The following is a 15882-nucleotide window of genomic DNA, read 5'->3' as shown; positions in this document are numbered from 1 at the left end:
ATAACGCTTAGACCTTGATTGTTGGCGTTGATAATCTCAATGGGTGTCACACATTTTATGTTAAGGTTTGAGAGGTTTGCTATACACCAGGATTGGGGAACCTGGTGCCCTTCAGATGTTGTTGTCCTTAGTCCCAACCGGCTTGGCTAATGGTAAGAGATGGTGGGTACTGGAGTCAAAGAACACCAGGAGGGTCACATGTTCCCCACCCCTGCTATAGAATAAAGCCTCTGACGTATCTGCCTTATCCATCCAGACAGCAATGCACTTCTTTCAAAATACCCACCTGTTTTCCCCTGGTGCCAAAGGGTAATTCCCATTGCTGCTGCAAGCTGGTAATGCATAGGCGTGCTTCATTTTGCTTTAATGTGGAGAAGTCTTGCACAGAGATTCAAGATGAGCAGCAGCAATGTCTGCTGTACTGATTACAAGAGCAAAAGCTAACATTGTACAGTATAAGGGAAACAGTAGTTTTAGTGTAACAAGACCTGCATTACAAAGTCTCATTTAAAGCAGTATTTTGAAAAACGATAACCTAAATCAGGGGTTGTCAACCTGGTCCCTATCGCCCATTAGTGGGCGTTTCAGGATTCTAGGTGGGCAGTAGGGGGTTCTATGGCACAGGCTGAATCCTCCTTCCATCAAGCACTGGTGGGCAATAAGAAAATTTTACCATCAAGAAAGATGGATTAGTGGGCGGTAGGTATAAAAAGATTGACTACCCCTGACCTAAATGTCTTAGCCTTCTGCTCTGTAACCTACCTATATATATGCATTCACCAAGCCTGGTAGTGGCACATATGTGTAGAATAAGCATGAGACTATATGGATTGACTGCACCGCACTGTCTTCCACATAAGCAGTTTTTGCTTAGCGTACAACATTGTCATCCCTATATAGTTGGTATAGTTTTTTTCGGTATTTTGAAAGCACCTTTCAGTAGAACACACTCTGATGCACCCCTTGTCTTGTGTGGAAACTGGAAGCACTTTCTTTGTGGACCTCCATTTGGGGTCTTATGACACCTCTGTGGAGATTGACCTGAGAGGTATCTGAGTCATCTGGTGTCCCATACCACCTTAAAGACAATAAAGTTGGGCTTTGAAAATAATTTTTCTCATGTGTATCAGTATGCTGATATTTGAGTCTTTAGAGAGTCACAGAAGTTTCGCTGCTGCTTTACTCTTTAAAAGGATGGGTGGAAACAGCTGCCACCAACTCTTTCTCTTCTGTACTCAAGCACAGTTGGAAAGGTACTGGCTTCCACCATAGCATTTATTATTTTTAAAGTAATCCTTCCAGTTTATCAAAATCTCAAAGATTGGATCAACATAATGTTGCAATCCCTATAAACTTTTTTACCAAGATACATATTTTCTGACTGCTTATGTTGGCAGATGTGTCCATTTTTTGTGTTGCCCTTTAACAAAATATCACTATACTTTGCCCTTTAAAAAACCACAATGACTCAAATGAAATTAATTGTTGTAACAGGGAGCACATATATTGGAGGTCTGGGTTCTTTCTTTCTTTCTTTCTTTCTTTCTTTCATACTTTCTTTCTTTCATAAAACTGAGCAGACCATGTCTTGAGTGCCTTGCAATAAAACATACATTATAATTAGTACAGTGGTACCTCGGGTTACATACGCTTCAGGTTACATATGCTTCAGGTTACAGACTCCGCTAACCCAGAAATAGTACCTTGGGTTAAGAACTTTGCTTCAGGATGAGAACAGAAATCATGCTCCAGCGGCACGGTGGCAGTGGGAGGCCCCATTAGTTAAAGTGGTGCACTCAGTTCAATAAAACTTACTCTGCTTGTGCAACCTGTGCTACCAGACTTCTGATACAACAAATGTTAGTATTTATACCCACCCATCTGGCTGGGTTGCCCCAGCCACTCTGGGCAGCTTCCAACACACATAAAAACATAATAAAATATCAGACAACAATAATGTTTAGCATTAATAATAATAAATAAAGCATCAAACATTAATAACTGGCAAGGTTCTTGTTAAGGAGTGTGGTGGCCATTGAAAGGGGAGGGAGCATATATATACAGCACCTTGCAAAAAATGAGAGATAGAAATTAGTCCTGGTGTTGTCTGTGTGATACACTAAGCAATATGATGAACCTGTGCAGCCTATGCTACCAGACGTCCTCCATGAACAACTGCAAAGCAATGTCTACAACAGTGCTTTTAGAAAACCACAAACTGCAGCACTTGGATGGCTGAAGTATGTATACAGCCTGTGTAAACATGAACAAGTCACTGAAAAGGGCACTATGTGCGCCCATTGAAATGGCCATTTCATTAAGTTCAGAGGATTTATTTGCCTGTGAGATGTACTAAATGAGTGGTGTATGGGTATAATTGGTGACACTTTAGATCAAAACATGCAGGCAGGTTTTGTGTTTTAGAAAATGGCTGTAGCTGCAGTTCATCATGTTAATTTTTACCAACTCAAAATGGAGCAAACATTGAGCTTTTCATTGCAAATGAAGTTATTGTATTAAGATTACAAAATGCCCTTTATTTCATAGGATTGTTTCATGGTAAAAGAGCTAACCATGGAAATTAGTACAATTTAGACAAAAAACAACAACAGTTGTCCTTTTACCAGAATATGTGACATTTTTGCAGAGTCAATGGCTAATGCAGCTTAATGAAAATACAGAAAAGGCATTGCAGAAATATTCTGGATACAGCCATGTAAAAAATCTCCATTAAGCAATATCTACAGCAAACAAGGCAAGCAAAAGAAGAATCTTGTGCTGTGTTTACTCTGTGCTGTCATACAAAGTGCATGATGGCCTACATCAATGTGCAATTACTGCTGTCATTTCATGTGTGAAGAAAATGGTCTGGCCTTGCACATTCAGCAGATGGCAAATTCACTCTCAAATGGATCTCTCTCTCTCTCTCTCTCTCTTTTCTGTTTATAGTAAGCAGCCTTCACAAGGGTTGGTTTTTCTAATAGTCTCCCCTTTATTGATAGAACTGAAGAGGGATATAATTAGGAATTAATGATCACCAGTTAATTCCCATTTCTGCCCCTCAGTGGTTGTTGTTTACATGTGTTGATAGCTGACACAAGATGGGAATTTCAAATTGCTATAACATCATATGATAGTGGGGGTCTTCGTGTAAAAGGAATGGTTGTATGCCTGTGCTTAATACAGCAATAAGGCATCCTAGTGCTTTTATCTAGATGTTCTTTCACTGTATGTGTAAACAATACTGTAGTACCCTAGGAATTGTCTTTTACAAAAAGGGAATTCATGTTGAATGTTACCTTTAAAAAAAATGTATGTGGAAGAATTATACTCGATGCTCACCTTTTTGTGAGGATAAAAAAGCTTGTGCCTTTCTCTATGCTTTTAGCTATTTATATGTACTTTAGCTCACCTTTTCAGCTCTCCGTTCATTCTCACATTTTAGTTACGACAAGCACAATAGAGAAAAGAATCACATATAATAGTGTGGGAAACTGTGTCTAGTTTTGAATGTATATATGAGCACTATCTAGCACAACTGGACAGTCGTCTGGGTTAGCTAATCTTAATTAAAAAAAATGAGCTACAAGGTAGCTTTGGTTTTCTAATCGCTTCAATAATAAAAGGGGTGTTCTGGGCTGGATCTGAGCTGTAAAAAAACAAGATATATAGTAAAATGGCTGTTGAATATTGCCTTTGCTAAGCACTATGTACTCATTCATTCATTCTTCCACACTTCACATGTGGAGATAATGAGCTTTGTAAAGAGTGTAATGATGAAAGTCACTCCTCTAGAGAGGGCTGGGTTGCTTCCATCTCCATGGAGACGCATGATAGATTACAGTGAAACTGACCTTCCCTGGATTGTTGGCATGCTCTAAAATAAATTCAATTTTCTCTCTCCGGCCCTCAAGGGAATTCAGGCAAAGATGAGCTTTCCATGCATGCCAGTGCAGTGCACTAGCAAAGCTGACTACGAGGAAAGGGCAGGCAGCTGAAGCTGCGTCCAGGTATACTGGATTGTTAAACTATGATCAAAGGGATGACTGATGAAAGCGAGCATGTATGCAATGGGAAGGTCATGTAAATCAATCTACTGAAATTTATTGGACAGAATGAGATGCAGTGGGGCCAGCAGTGAAAGTAGGCTTTGGATAGCCTGAATCAAGCAGCTGGGAGGTATGCAGTGCACTTAACAAAAAGGCTCCTTTGATGCAGAGGCAAGGAGGTGAAAGGGGGGAAGCCTACAAGAGAGAAAAGAAGCAGGGATACAGTGAGATTGCAGAGCAGCAGAAGGTAGCAAGGGAGCCATTGCTGGAGAATCCATTGGTCTTTGCCTTAGACCTTGGGGGCCAGGGTCATTGAGAGTGGGAACAAATAAGAACTCTATGCTGATAAGTGTCCATGACTTCAGATTTCCCCCTTCTCCTATAAAGCTTGAAAAGTTTCAAAAAGGGCAGTCAAAATGATAAAAGGTTTGGAACAGCTCTCCTGAGGCAAGGTTGCTTTTAACTTAGAGAAAAGGCAAGTAGGGGAAATTATAGAGTCATACAAAATTGTGCAAGATGTGGAGAAAAGTGGATAGGGAAAAGTTTTTCCTTCCTCTCTCATATTACTAGAACTTATGGTCCATTCAGTGAAGCTGAATGTTGGAAGAAAATACTACTTTACACAGCAAATGGATAAACTCGATAGTCGCTCCCACAAGATGTAGTGAAGGTCGCCAACTTGGATGGCTTTGAAGGATTAGAGAATTTCATGGAGAATAGTCAAGACAGCTGTATTCTACCTCAACAGCTATAGGCAGTATCCCTTAGAATACCAGCTTTAGGAAATCACAGATGAGAGTACTGATTGCACTCAGGTCCTGCTGTGACGATAACCAGATTACTCCTGTTATTTTTATGGTTGTTTAGATTTCTAACTGTGTAATGTTTGCCCTGGTGATACTATCTTTTGTTACACTGTGTTACGATAACCAAGCAGCAGCTAGTGAGGAACCATGATTTTTTATTCTAAGGGCTCTTGTGATGCTCTCAATTTTCATACCTGGGCCAAGACTGAAGCTGTGATCAAATATTGATTCTGTACAAGGGTACTGTATAAGACTCACTTTTCCCCTCCTAAAAAGTAAGGGGAAATGTGTGTGCGTCTTATGGAGCGAATGTAGGCTGCACAGCTATCCCAGAAGCCAGAACAGCAAGAGGGATTGCTGCTTTCACTGTGCAGCGATCCCTCTTGCTGTTCTGGCTTCTGAGATTCAGAATATTTTTTTTCTTGTTTTCCTCCTCCAAAAACTAGGTGCGTCTTGTGGTCTGGTGTGTCTTATAGAGCGAAAAATACGGTAATGCCAAGAAAAGCTGAATTATGATCTGTTGTGTGAATTTATTCGCTTCCTTAATTCTGCGAATTCCTTGGCTGCTGAAGTTCCATTGGGGTTTCTCCGCTACATCTGCAAAGCTATCCTCACTGCTTTAAGAACTAGAAACATTTTTTTAAAAATCAAAGCTGAGATTCCCAGAGTGCTGAAGTCTGTACCCAAATTCTGTATTTACATGGAGTTTTTGCATGATGCAGAGTTGTGAAACAACAAACACAATTTTTATTATACAATCAAAGACCTGGTAAAAACAAAAATTATGAAACACAGTTTTTATTGAAATGCAAAGCTGCTGAGCTTCATTTTTGTGCTGTTGCTGAGCCTTATTTCATGTCTGCCTCTTGTCTTCCTACAGGGCAGTAATGTCATGGAAGATCAGGACCTTCGAGAAATTGGTATTAGTGACCCACAGCATCGCAGAAAACTTCTTCAGGCAGCACGGTCTCTTCCAAAGGTTAGAATGAATTTGTGTTTTCACATGAAAACATAATTTTTAGTATTGGAATACCTTGAATTCCATAATTATGAGTGAACAAATAATTTTACAGGAGGAGAAGCAAATAATTGCATTCTGCCATATTAATAGACATTGTAAGGAGAAGGCTTAGTATTGCTTTCCTATTAAGCATGAGTCCAAATAGTGGAGTTAGAATTGTGTTGAAAGATACATTTTTTTGCAGCTTCTAAGTAAACTGAGTTAATGAGAAGATATCACCAAAGCAGGTGCATGCAAACATTGTGAACAAATCTCAGTTTAATCATGATAAAACTAAGATTAAAGTAGTCAGGTCCTGCAGGACCTGACATCTTTCTGCAGGGCCTGCAAGACAGAGCTGTTCCACCAGGCCTTTGGTCAGGGCGCAGCCTGACTCCCTCCTCTGGCAACCTGCACAGAATTTTGCTTAACGGTTGCCATCAATTTGATTTTAATTAATTTTTATAATGAAATGTTTTTAGAATGTTGGATTATTTGATTGTTTGATTACTTGATTGTTGTTAGCCGCCCTGAGCCCAGCTTCGGCTGGGGAGGCTGGGGAGGGTGTAATAATAATAATATTATTATTATTATTATTATTATTATTATTATTATTATTATTATTATTATTGGTTAAAGACTTCCTGATTTCACAACAGGTTTTTCCTCTGTTTGTGTAGACAATGGAGGGTCTCCATTCTCCCAAAATGCCAATTGAAATATTTCTATATTTAAATGTCCTTGTCTGGTTCTATTATTGGAAATATAGGGTGTTTCTATATATTACAATTTCACATAGTCTTTTTTAAAACAATGGAACAGGAAGGTTTTAAAGTGAGTGAAGTGGCTCCTCCTAGAATAGACATTTTAATTTTACATTCCAAAACAGCCTGCTTCTTACAGAGCCAAGTAAAGTGGTTTGTTTGTTCAATAGTGTCTGCTTTTTAAGAAGCAAATTCCATAGCAGGAAGCTTACCATGAGGTTCTATATTATGCTTTGCCATGAAGAAAGCTTTCGGTTGTGCTACCAATTAAAAGTTCCAGAAGAAGCTGAATTTCTGATAGCAATAGGATTTAACCATAGATCCATGTTGTTACACTGCATGTTTTCCCCTGGATGAATTCAGTTAATTGTCTGGTGTTGTGCATTGAGCTTGCTCCCTTTTCCACAATGGGTCAATGAAAGCCTCTGGTCATTGTGGAAGGGTGCATTTCCAAGAGTGAGTTTTGACAAATTTTATCTCTTCAGGTTCCTGATCATTGTCCCTCCTTATGTGAGACTGTTTTGGTTCCACCAGCAGTCACTTGCTAGATTAGACCAGTCCCTCTTGGATTTGTTCTACTTCTGTCTGCAATGGTTACTGTGCCATTGACATTCAAAATTTTGATCTATTGCTGACAACTGTACCTTTAGTTAATTCACTTCCAAGCTAACTCACTTCAACTCAGGCACTTAAGTAACTGTGGGGTATAATTAAACATTACATGCAAATACATGTATTTTTCCCTACGAGTGAGTGCTTTGGATTAAAAGCAGTTTTAGGGAGCACATTAGAACAGAGAAGCAGCAGGTGAGGAAAAAAAATGAAGAAGCTCCTCCCATTACTCCCATGCTTAATTTCCCCACAAAACAGGTTGGGGGGGGGGGAGGCACCGCCCTGGAATTTCATGCATTCTGTAGTTAGCCCTAGTGGCTCACCTCCACTTAATGGAGATAATACTTCTACCTCACAGGGAAGTTATTAATCACTGTATAGTTGCTACAACCAAATACAGACTGGAGTTACACAGTCAAATGAAAATGGGATGTATCCAGTATTCTTTGTGTAATAATGCAAGGGCTCTTGTGCTAGCGGATGGACAAGTTTTAATGTCATGCAACAGAAGAATCCAATTTAACAGCTGCACTAGTGAAAATTTGTTGTGCAACAAAGTTACCAGCAACCCACTTGCAACAATGTTCCACTGGGCCAAAAACTTTCCAGCTGAACAAGTACAGTGGTGCCTTGGTTCTCAGACTTAATCCGTTCCAGAAGTCGGTTCTAAAACCAAGGTGCGCTTTCCCATACAAAGTAATGCAAAATGGATTAATCCGTTCCAATTTTACTATCTAACGAGACCATTGATCCATAAAATGAAAGCAATAAGCAATGTACTGTACTATAAAATAAATAAAACAGTATTGTAGATGATAAAAATATAAATTAAAAAAATTTCTTACCCGCACTGATGATAGTCATTGTTTGGATGGGAGGCTTTTATCCATTTCCACAGTCACACAATCAGTCAATCAATCAATCAATCAATCAATCAATCAGTAGTTGGACTGGGATCCACACAGTCACAATAACAAATTAACTGAAAAAGCCTCAAAACAAAAAATGCAAAATAAATAGCAAAAACAAAAGCACCAAATATAAGCTCCAAATATCACCTTAGAACACTGCAGTTGGACACGGAAGGCTTGAATTACAATTGGGGGGGGGGGGATTGGCAGTGCAACAGGAAACAGGGGGATACAAATTAGCAGCACAACAGGAAACGGGGACACAAATTAGCAGTGCAACGGAAACACACGGGGACTCAAAACAGAGCACGTTCGGCTTCCAAAAAAAAGTTCAAAAATTGGAACACCTACTCCCGGTTTTGCAGCGTTCGGGTTCCAAGTTGTTCATGAACTAAACTGTTCAAAAACTGAGGTACCACTGTATACCGCTAAGTGACTTTTTCTGTGGGTTGTATCCAACTTAGTGCTATGTTTACATCTGATTCTTACGCATCTATAACACTTTTCTGTCTTGCTCCTTCTGCAGGTGAAATCTCTGGGCTGTGATGGGACTCAGCCTTCTGTTCCTGTATGGCTTGACTCCCTGGGGCTGCAGGATTATATTCAATCATTTTTGTCGAGTGGCTATAGCTCTATAGACTCTGTGAAAAACCTCTGGGAACTAGAACTAGTAAATGTAAGTTGCTAACCCTATTCAGTTCCAGTTAAGATGAAAATTCTGGTGATTCACAAGGTGAAAGATTGCAGCACTGTGTTAATACTGAGAAGCCACCATGTAGAAAGTTTTTGTAGCATGTTTTTCTGACGTTCTCTTTCCCTGCAGGTACTTAAGGTAAATCTTATTGGCCATCGTAAGCGTATAATAGCCTCTCTGGCAGACAGACCATATGAGGAGCCCCCACAGAAACCACCACGGTTCTCTCAGCTAAGAGTGAGTCATCGTTTTTAAGAAAGAATGGGGGAAGGTGGCTATAGCATTTCTGTCCCCAGTGGGTCTTGCTTTTCTTTCTACACACCATTTTAATTAAACTTTGCTTGAGATTGAGCACATGCCTCTAGATTTTGGAAGCCATTTGAAAGTTTAGAACTCAGGTTCTTCAGAACAGTTCCAGGTGGACCCCAAGTCATAGAACAGAAATGCAACATTTATACTTCTGTCTCTACAAAGTAAACAGCCCCAAATTAAATCAATTTTCTTCGTAATGGAGGTTAACTAAGTTTCATTTGAATTTGTTGATATGTTTTGTAACTTTTAGAATATTATGTACTTTTATAATAAGTTAATGTGAGCACTTTTGAGTACAGTTCATCATGGAAAAGCAGGGTATAAATGAACTAGACTTCCTTTTTACTGGTTATGTTGACCTTAATGATCATACTAAAACAAAAGGGGGGGGCTTAGCCTTGCCTGATAGGGGCATTTTTATTTATTGTGGGCAAGTTGCTCTGAATATACCCTGTGAATATCTAATTCTTGTAATGTGTACCACTCTGATTTCAGTGCCAGGATTTGATATCCCAGACGTCTTCACCCCTAAGCCAGAGTGACTCTTGTACAGGGAGGTCTGCAGATCTTCTGCTGCCTTTGGGGGATGCTGGAAAGAAGAGGCATGAGAGCAGCCATGACATTGCATCATACCCCAGAACAGAGAGACTCAAGGCACAGGTATTCCATTATTTTTTCTTCTAGAAATTCTTCTATTAGCTTGTAAAACAGGAGTCTCTAACCTTACAGCTGTTGTTGAGCGGGGCACGGAGGAGAATGGCTGTTTGGCTCTGGTAAATTAGAAATAGATTGTTATGCTCTAAGATGGCTACCTGCTCTGGTGAGGACATCTGAGGGGCATGACTGACATTGGTGGGAGACCCACAGTAGTGAAGTATGGCTGCTGCTGCTGCCTCTGCCACCCCCAATATGGGAGCAGATTTAGTGCATTGCTGCTTATCACCAGTATTTTATCCTGGAATTGCCACTGATCACTGCTTAGACAGTTGTTCAAAAAGTACTGGTTTTTAAGGCTCTCAGAAACTGTGCAATTGCCATGGGGAGGGGTGTCTAGTTATGGGTGTTCCCAGTCTTGACATTATTAACATTATTATTAATAACTTTATTATTACAGCAGCCAGTTTGTCGCTGTTTATCAAGCTTTGTCTGCCTTTATATCTTGTATGTTACAGTGGAAACGTGCCTGCCTAGTTCAAGACATTTTTAGAGGTAGCCAGACACTACCCTAGTCACAAGGATGGTATTGTGTGATGCTGTTTTGACATTTGTAATAGCCCATGTGAGCGCACTTGCCAGATGAGGTTCAGCTGGCCTTGCTGTCTGCTGCTTTCATTAAACTGATTAAGATAGCAGAGAGACTGTTTCAGCACTAGCCCCCAAACTCTGGAAGACACCAGCATTGTTATCTTATTAAAAAGACAGTAAAACCTTCCTTTTTCACACATTTAAATGAGAACATAAATGTTCCATGGATGCTATGTCTTATATGTGCTTTTCCGATGATAGTTGTTTGTTTTATTTATATTTTTGTAAGTATATATGGCTTTGAACTATGTGGAAAAGTGGTTATAAAAATATTTATCCTATTATGCATTTCCCTAAGGCTGTTGTCACACTTGGGCCTCCCAGCTGCCTTTGTTTCCCTTCTCTGCTTCCATCCTTCTTGTGGGAGATTTATGATTGACAAGTGCATTGTCCATGAGATTCCCCCTCTTTTCTACTACCATCAAAGGGAGTGGGAGCCAAAAGGATTTTCCACCTTGGTCTGTTGGGTTGGGGGCATTGGTGAGGTCTGGGGGTGGGGGAATTGGTGAAGGGTAGGCAGGGTTGTAGATGAGCTTGGCAAGCAACTTGAGCAGGAGCAGAGCCCTTGGTAAATATACTCAGTAGAGCAGGCATCCCAGACCAAATTCTGACTATAACTGCAACTTGTGTTTTCAGGAGGAACGCCGTGAATCTAAACTTACACTCAGACCCCCTAGTCTGGCTGCTGCTTATGCCCCTGTCCAACACTGGCAGCATCAACCAGAGAAGCTTATATTTGAATCCTGTGGGTATGAAGCCAATGTAAGTATATTCTAGATTCTTAGACAAATTAAATTAAGGTTGATATAATAGCCATCTTCAAATATCTAAAGAGCTGTCATATGGAAGACAGAGCAAGCTTGTTTTCTGGTGCTCCAGATGGGAGGACTCAAGCCAAGGATTCAGATTACAAAAAAGAAGATTCTCACTAAACACTAAGAAGAAGTTTTCGATGGTAATAGCTGTTCAACAGTAGGACTGACTACCTTGGGAGGTGGTGGACTCTCCTTCATTGGAGGTTTAAACAGAGGTTGGATGGTCATCTGTTGGGGGATTTTTAAGCTGTGATTTCTGCATTGCACGGTGCTGGTCTAGATAACCCTTGAGATTCCTTCCAACTTTACAGTTCTATGATTCTGATTCATCTGCTGCATAATCTTGGTTCTTCCTGTAAAGCATGGATGAGGAACCTGTGATCTTCCAGATGTTGGACTACAATCTCCATCATCCCTGACGGTTGGCTATGCTGACTGTGGCTACTGGGAACTGCAATTCAACAAGATTTGAAGGCAACAGATTTCCCATCTTTGCTGGAAAGCATGGTCCTGCCACTTACATAATAGCTTTTACTTAGTACAGTTTGGCCTTATCCAGGCAGAAGTTTATAAGATTGCCTGGTTCCTTTTGGAAGCAAGAATATCTTCTCATCTTTTGGGGTACAAATATTTGTGTTAATAGTTGCTGCTACTGTTCCCCCGTTTCAAACAGTATCTAGGTTCCATGTTAATCAAAGATCTTCGAGGGACAGAATCTACACAGGATGCCTGTGCAAAGATGAGGGTAGGTGTGCACTGTGTAAAATCAAAACTTCTGATACCAGTCTTGAAAAGTAAACTGTGTTGTGTAGTTCAAGATTTGGAGGCTGCTGCAAGCACAAGATATAACAGCCAAACCACAAAACTTCAAAATTTCGTAATTGCCCTACAATTATCTGTTACCTTGTTTTAGTCAACTTGTTTGGCAAATATGTTTTCAGCTGGTATGCAGTATTTACTGCTAGGGTGTGTAAAGTCTGATTATACCTTGTTGTATATATTATATATATATACTTCACTGAATTTTCATTGCCTTGAAAATGTATCTTTAAAAACCTAGCATAGTTCTTCCAAAACCTGATGCGTATTAAAAAAAACAACTTGCCTATATAATCCATCCTGCGAAATGTTTTAATCATGCCTCTTAATGAGTTTTTTTCTTTTACAAAGAAATCAACAGAGCATATGAAGAAGACCCCAACTATAATATTATCTATCACTTACAAAGGAGTGAAATTCATTGATGCATCTAACAAGGTGAGAACGATCTTAAGCTCATAGTTAATATTTAAAATCTTGAATGTCAAGTGACAGTGACATCATGGAAATTAATCTGTTATGCAACTACCCATTCCTTATCAGTAAATACATCAAAATGTCATGGTAAATCCTGTAAGAATTGCCACTAGAGAAGTTAGGTAGAGATTGATTTTTCCCTTGTATCAGTTTTTCAGATAGTACTTGTCTGTATTTGGATGCTGCTTTTGTTGCTGAAAGAATGTCTCGGAGTAGACATATTGAAAACAATGGGCTGAAGTTTGTCATAGACACTAATTTTAATGGATCTGCTCTGAGTAAAAGTTAGTTGAATACCACCCAGGGTATTCTAACCCAAAATCTTAGTTGTTATTTAGTTATAAATAAATTTAATAAAAAGTTATTTTATTGTGAATAGTGTTTTTGTAAGATAATCTCAGTTACTGAGCAAAAAAAGCTGTTTGTTTCTGTTTGGCAGAATGTTATTGCTGAGCACGAAATCCGGAACATCTCTTGTGCTGCACAGGACCCGGAGGATCTCTGTACATTTGCCTATATCACAAAGGACTTGCAAACTAGCCACCACTACTGCCATGTCTTCAGTACCATTGATGTAGTAAGTAATGTAGAATATAAATGGCTTGATTCTTTGCTTTGTATTTTGCCTTGCCTTGCCTTGCTAAAAATAATCTGTAGGTAATTGGTTTGCAGCAAAAAGCTTTTGGAATGCTGGTAATTCATATATGCAAACATGGGGTGCAAGGATTTAAGCAACATATGCTGGACTTTCCTCCAGAGTTTCTTTGCCCTGAATGTGAAATGGCTAACAGTCCTGGTACTCTCTCTAACACATTTAAAAATCCACAGTGCTTTCTCTACAAAATATAGGGTATAATGTGTAGGAAGTGAGAAGTAAATACTGGAGGTGTATCAAATGTTTTATATTTGGATTTTAGAACTTGCATGATGAAAAAGATTTTCATGGCAGAGCTATGTATGTTGCACAGAATTCTGAAGTATGTTTCTGCTTTTTGTTACAATCCTGGACATTAACTGCAGCCATAGGCAACATAGTGGGGTGGGGGAATAGAGTGTCTTCCCATACAAATTGCTCACCTCCCATCCATTACTTGATTACTTTTGGTTACACAGTAGAAATACTTTTCAAATTCACTACCCCCAAATGCACTTTGCCCTTTCTGTGCCCTCACCAGTATTTTTGTTCTGGAACTGCCACTAATCACTGCTCAGAGAGTTGTGCAAAAAGTGCTGGGTTTTAAGCCTCCCAGAAACTGTTCAATTGCCAGGTCAATCCAGTGTTAATAATCCAGAGGGGCTCCTAAGTCCTGAGAGCAAGGCAGTTGTACAATACCAGTACTAGCCTCACAAAGCTTAGGGCAGTAGCCTGACTTGACTGGGCAGAATCCCTTCTTATGGCAGAATCCTTTCTTTCCTGTGACTGGTGTCAGCAAGCCCAAAGTCACACAGAACAAAGGGATAACTTTAAAAGGTACCCGTCAGAAGCTGTTTGCTCAGACAAACTTTGTATTTCCATAGTGGCTTTGCTCTCCAAAGAAGGGTTGGGTGGGCTCTAGATGACTGTAGATCTCTGATCCTCCTTACAGGTACTTGGTGGCCAGGCTATTGAGTCATGTCTGCTGACTCTTGAGATATTTTCAAAGTGTGCTGTTACATTTTGCTTTAGGGAGATTTTATTGTTTTACCTGTTGTTGTTGTTGTGTAGATATATCTTGTATAATATTTTTGTAAACCATTTAGATACTTTTTTCATATTAAGCTGTATATAAGTATATGAAATAAATGAAGTTGGGAGCTGCAGCTCACAGCTTCCCCCTCTTTAGTCCATGTGGTGGAGAGGAGGAGGAGGGCAAAGCTAGAATTAGCCGACTCTAGACTGTCATTTGCTCTAGCTCCACCTACTGTTTGCCTCCCAGCCTTCTGCCCTACCAGTCCCAACCGCCATCGCTACCTCATTATACAAAATGGGGCTTATTCCCTAATTTTTACACACAGGATTGTCATATAAAATGGTCTTTAAGATACCAGACAGCACTCAGCACTCATTTTGTTTGTAGAAACAGACTAGCATCATAACTCTTGGCATTACTTTCTGAAGTAAGTTATACTTTGTGTTTATTTTCTCAAGAATCTAACATATGAAATCATTCTGACATTGGGACAAGCATTTGAAGTAGCCTACCAGCTGGCCCTCCAAGCCCAAAAATCAAAACCTCCAGGTGCTTTGACAGCTGAAATGATAGAAACAAAATCTTCAAAACCGGTGCCTAAACCTCGAGCCAGCATGAGGAAATCAGCAGTACGTATGTTAAAAGAACTTTGGTTCTTTCCTGTAGTTATCCTAGTTTTTGACACGATGCCTGACCACAGCTGATTTTAAAAATACTGTAAAAATACTGCACTGAGCCTTTTCAGGTAAGTAAGATAGTTAAGAGCTAATTAACCAAGCAAGTAACAATGAGACAATAGAAAGAACTGCAAGTTACTGGAAAGGCTTAAAAGTATACTAATGCCAAGAGATTTACCTTTTATTATATATTCACTATTTTGACAAGGGCCAAATACCAGAACTGCTCATTGAAGTAAATCAGAGTGTTTGCTCATATTTTTTCCTGAGTTAACTTGCATTCCTCCTGCATGGTAATCCTGTGTTTTGTCTGGACAATGCTGATAGTTTGAAAGTGAAAAAAAAAGAAAGATGGGTAGTGGATGGGAAATACTTTCGCAGAAAATGATTCTCTTTCACACTACCATCTACCATGTGGTGGATTCATGTGTCTGATTGAAGTAGTAAAGTCCCAGCTTACATACCACTGAATGACAAAGGTCTGCCTGCTGTGAGGCATTTCTCAACAGTTCTAGATAACATAGATATTGGACCAAAATCTGTTAAGTTAAACATGTTACATGCAACCACTGCTTGGCCGAAAACTGTGCATGATGAAATGCAATAAAATGAGAACCCATGAAGACACAGGAGAGTATTTTTGCTATCAAGACTGTTTGTGCTGTAAAGTTCTTTTCCCTCCAAAATTGTTACTTGGGCAGCCTACAGGCTATACTGACACCCTAAAAAGAATTTATTGCTTTTAGAACTACTAGTTGCTGGTGCCTTGTGCACACAGGCTTTCTCCCTTTCTTTCTGAAGTTTCCTCTGTAGGACTGACAGAAACATGTAATCAATGACACATTTACTGAGTACTTAGTTTTCTTTTTTTCAGCAGTTCCCATAAAGAGTCCTTGTCAATCTAGCAAGGAAATAAACATACCAGAGTACTGGCCCATGTGCTCTCTATACTTGTTGCTCTCCTTTAATGT

General features: G+C 39.6%; 1 protein-coding gene across 19 annotated transcripts in view; it reads left to right on the top strand.

Moving 5' to 3' along the window:
* ANKS1A (ankyrin repeat and sterile alpha motif domain containing 1A) overlaps positions 1-15882 on the top strand; it is a 116678-nt gene that overhangs the window by 95545 nt on the left and 5251 nt on the right. For all 19 annotated transcript variants that reach the window (XM_083744910.1, XM_083744911.1, XM_083744909.1 and 16 more), the window contains 9 exons: positions 5736-5834; positions 8669-8818; positions 8966-9073; positions 9644-9808; positions 11090-11215; positions 11942-12013; positions 12439-12525; positions 13004-13141; positions 14693-14863. In XM_083744910.1, coding sequence (XP_083601036.1) covers positions 5736-5834; positions 8669-8818; positions 8966-9073; positions 9644-9808; positions 11090-11215; positions 11942-12013; positions 12439-12525; positions 13004-13141; positions 14693-14863 — 1116 coding nt within the window. The remainder of the gene's footprint in view (positions 1-5735; positions 5835-8668; positions 8819-8965; positions 9074-9643; positions 9809-11089; positions 11216-11941; positions 12014-12438; positions 12526-13003; positions 13142-14692; positions 14864-15882) is intronic.

Source organism: Podarcis gaigeae (assembly GCF_964106915.1).
Source record: "Podarcis gaigeae genome assembly, chromosome: 6".
NCBI classification, from domain to species: domain Eukaryota; kingdom Metazoa; phylum Chordata; class Lepidosauria; order Squamata; family Lacertidae; genus Podarcis; species Podarcis gaigeae.
The sequence above is the reverse complement of the archived record's forward strand: the minus strand, read 5'-3'. Positions and strand labels throughout refer to the sequence as shown.